Below are 1,186 nucleotides of genomic sequence, written 5' to 3'. Positions count from 1 at the left end.
CCGGTTGTGTCTTCATTAAAGAAGTGGTGTCAATTTGAAGCATCCTTTCTTGGCGGGTCTGAATACAAAGATGACTTTCATCCTGGATTTGATTTGGTTCTAGGAGCTCACAACTCAAAGACTGTCAGGTATTTGATGCTTACTTGTTGATTTAATGAGCCTCCACCTGGACAAAGCAATCAAGCATAATTACTGCTACTGGGGAAGCACTTACCTAGATAAGTCTGAAAATGTAGCCTCGATGAAGTAGCAGCTAGTTGCTGAGTTAAATATGTGGGGGATTTTCAGCAAAGCTCAAAATATAATGCAGATATCACATTGAGAATAGTCGCTCGTGGTACTGGTCCGTCAATGATCCTTGTACTATTTTGAGTTTCGGATTATAGATGTTACTTCCTAATATTATCTTCAGGAAGGTTTATCCACACAAACGACCAATCCGTCGGATGAGATCAGCTTGGATCGATTCTTTCATTTGGCTGGAGTGGAGCCATCACAGCTGGAGGCCATCTATTCCGGTGATTTTGGCGACCTGACTGGTACCGGTGGAGTTTACTCTGGTCCAAGCAAGCCCGATTCTTCCAGTATCACCCTATCATCGCAGTATCAAATGGGCACCGACCCACGTTCCAAGGCTGAAGAAGAAGCGGCCAGTTATCGCCGCAAACTCGCGGCCTACCAGGATGGACAACAGAAACAGGCTCAGCTCATTCAGAAGCTACAAACCAAGGTAAGTTAATGATTTCCAAAAGATATCGCTACTAAATGAAACTGTGAGTCCTCACTGTCGATTTGAGCTTCCCGTTAGTTTGACCGTATTTATAAGGCAAGGCCATTCAGTGACCGGCTTCATTTGTCGCGTTCCAGGCATCAGTCGGATGTATTTGTAGGAGTCAGTCTTACATGAGTAATTCAGGTGAACGCTGAATGACATCTGTGGCTACCAAAGTCGGTGAACCACCAAGACCAACTTTGAAGCGACTACTGTCATACACAAATCGGTTAGGCAAATTAAATTTTGCTTCGAATTAGACACAGATCTCTTCAAAGATGAACTGATGAACTCTCTAGACCCACCCATTTTATAAAATATGCATTATGCGAGTGAGTAAAACCTATGCAGGAGGTTACCCATAAGGTTTCATAAAAGAAACTATTCACTAGGTTGCTGAGAACTCTCCGACAG

General features: G+C 43.4%; 1 protein-coding gene across 1 annotated transcript; it reads left to right on the top strand.

The window, feature by feature from the left end:
* Positions 1-412: 412 nt before the first annotated feature.
* On the top strand, positions 413-730 carry T265_16012 (hypothetical protein; the record flags this gene model as incomplete). Its single annotated transcript, XM_009179484.1, has 1 exon — positions 413-730. A coding segment is annotated over one exon (318 nt), but the record flags the coding sequence as incomplete, so codon positions are not given.
* Between the last annotated feature and the right edge of the window lie 456 nt (positions 731-1,186).

This window comes from Opisthorchis viverrini (assembly GCF_000715545.1).
Source record: "Opisthorchis viverrini unplaced genomic scaffold opera_v5_3201, whole genome shotgun sequence".
Taxonomy (NCBI): domain Eukaryota; kingdom Metazoa; phylum Platyhelminthes; class Trematoda; order Opisthorchiida; family Opisthorchiidae; genus Opisthorchis; species Opisthorchis viverrini.
Note: the sequence above shows the minus strand (reverse complement) of the source record. Positions and strands in the feature narration are given on the sequence as shown.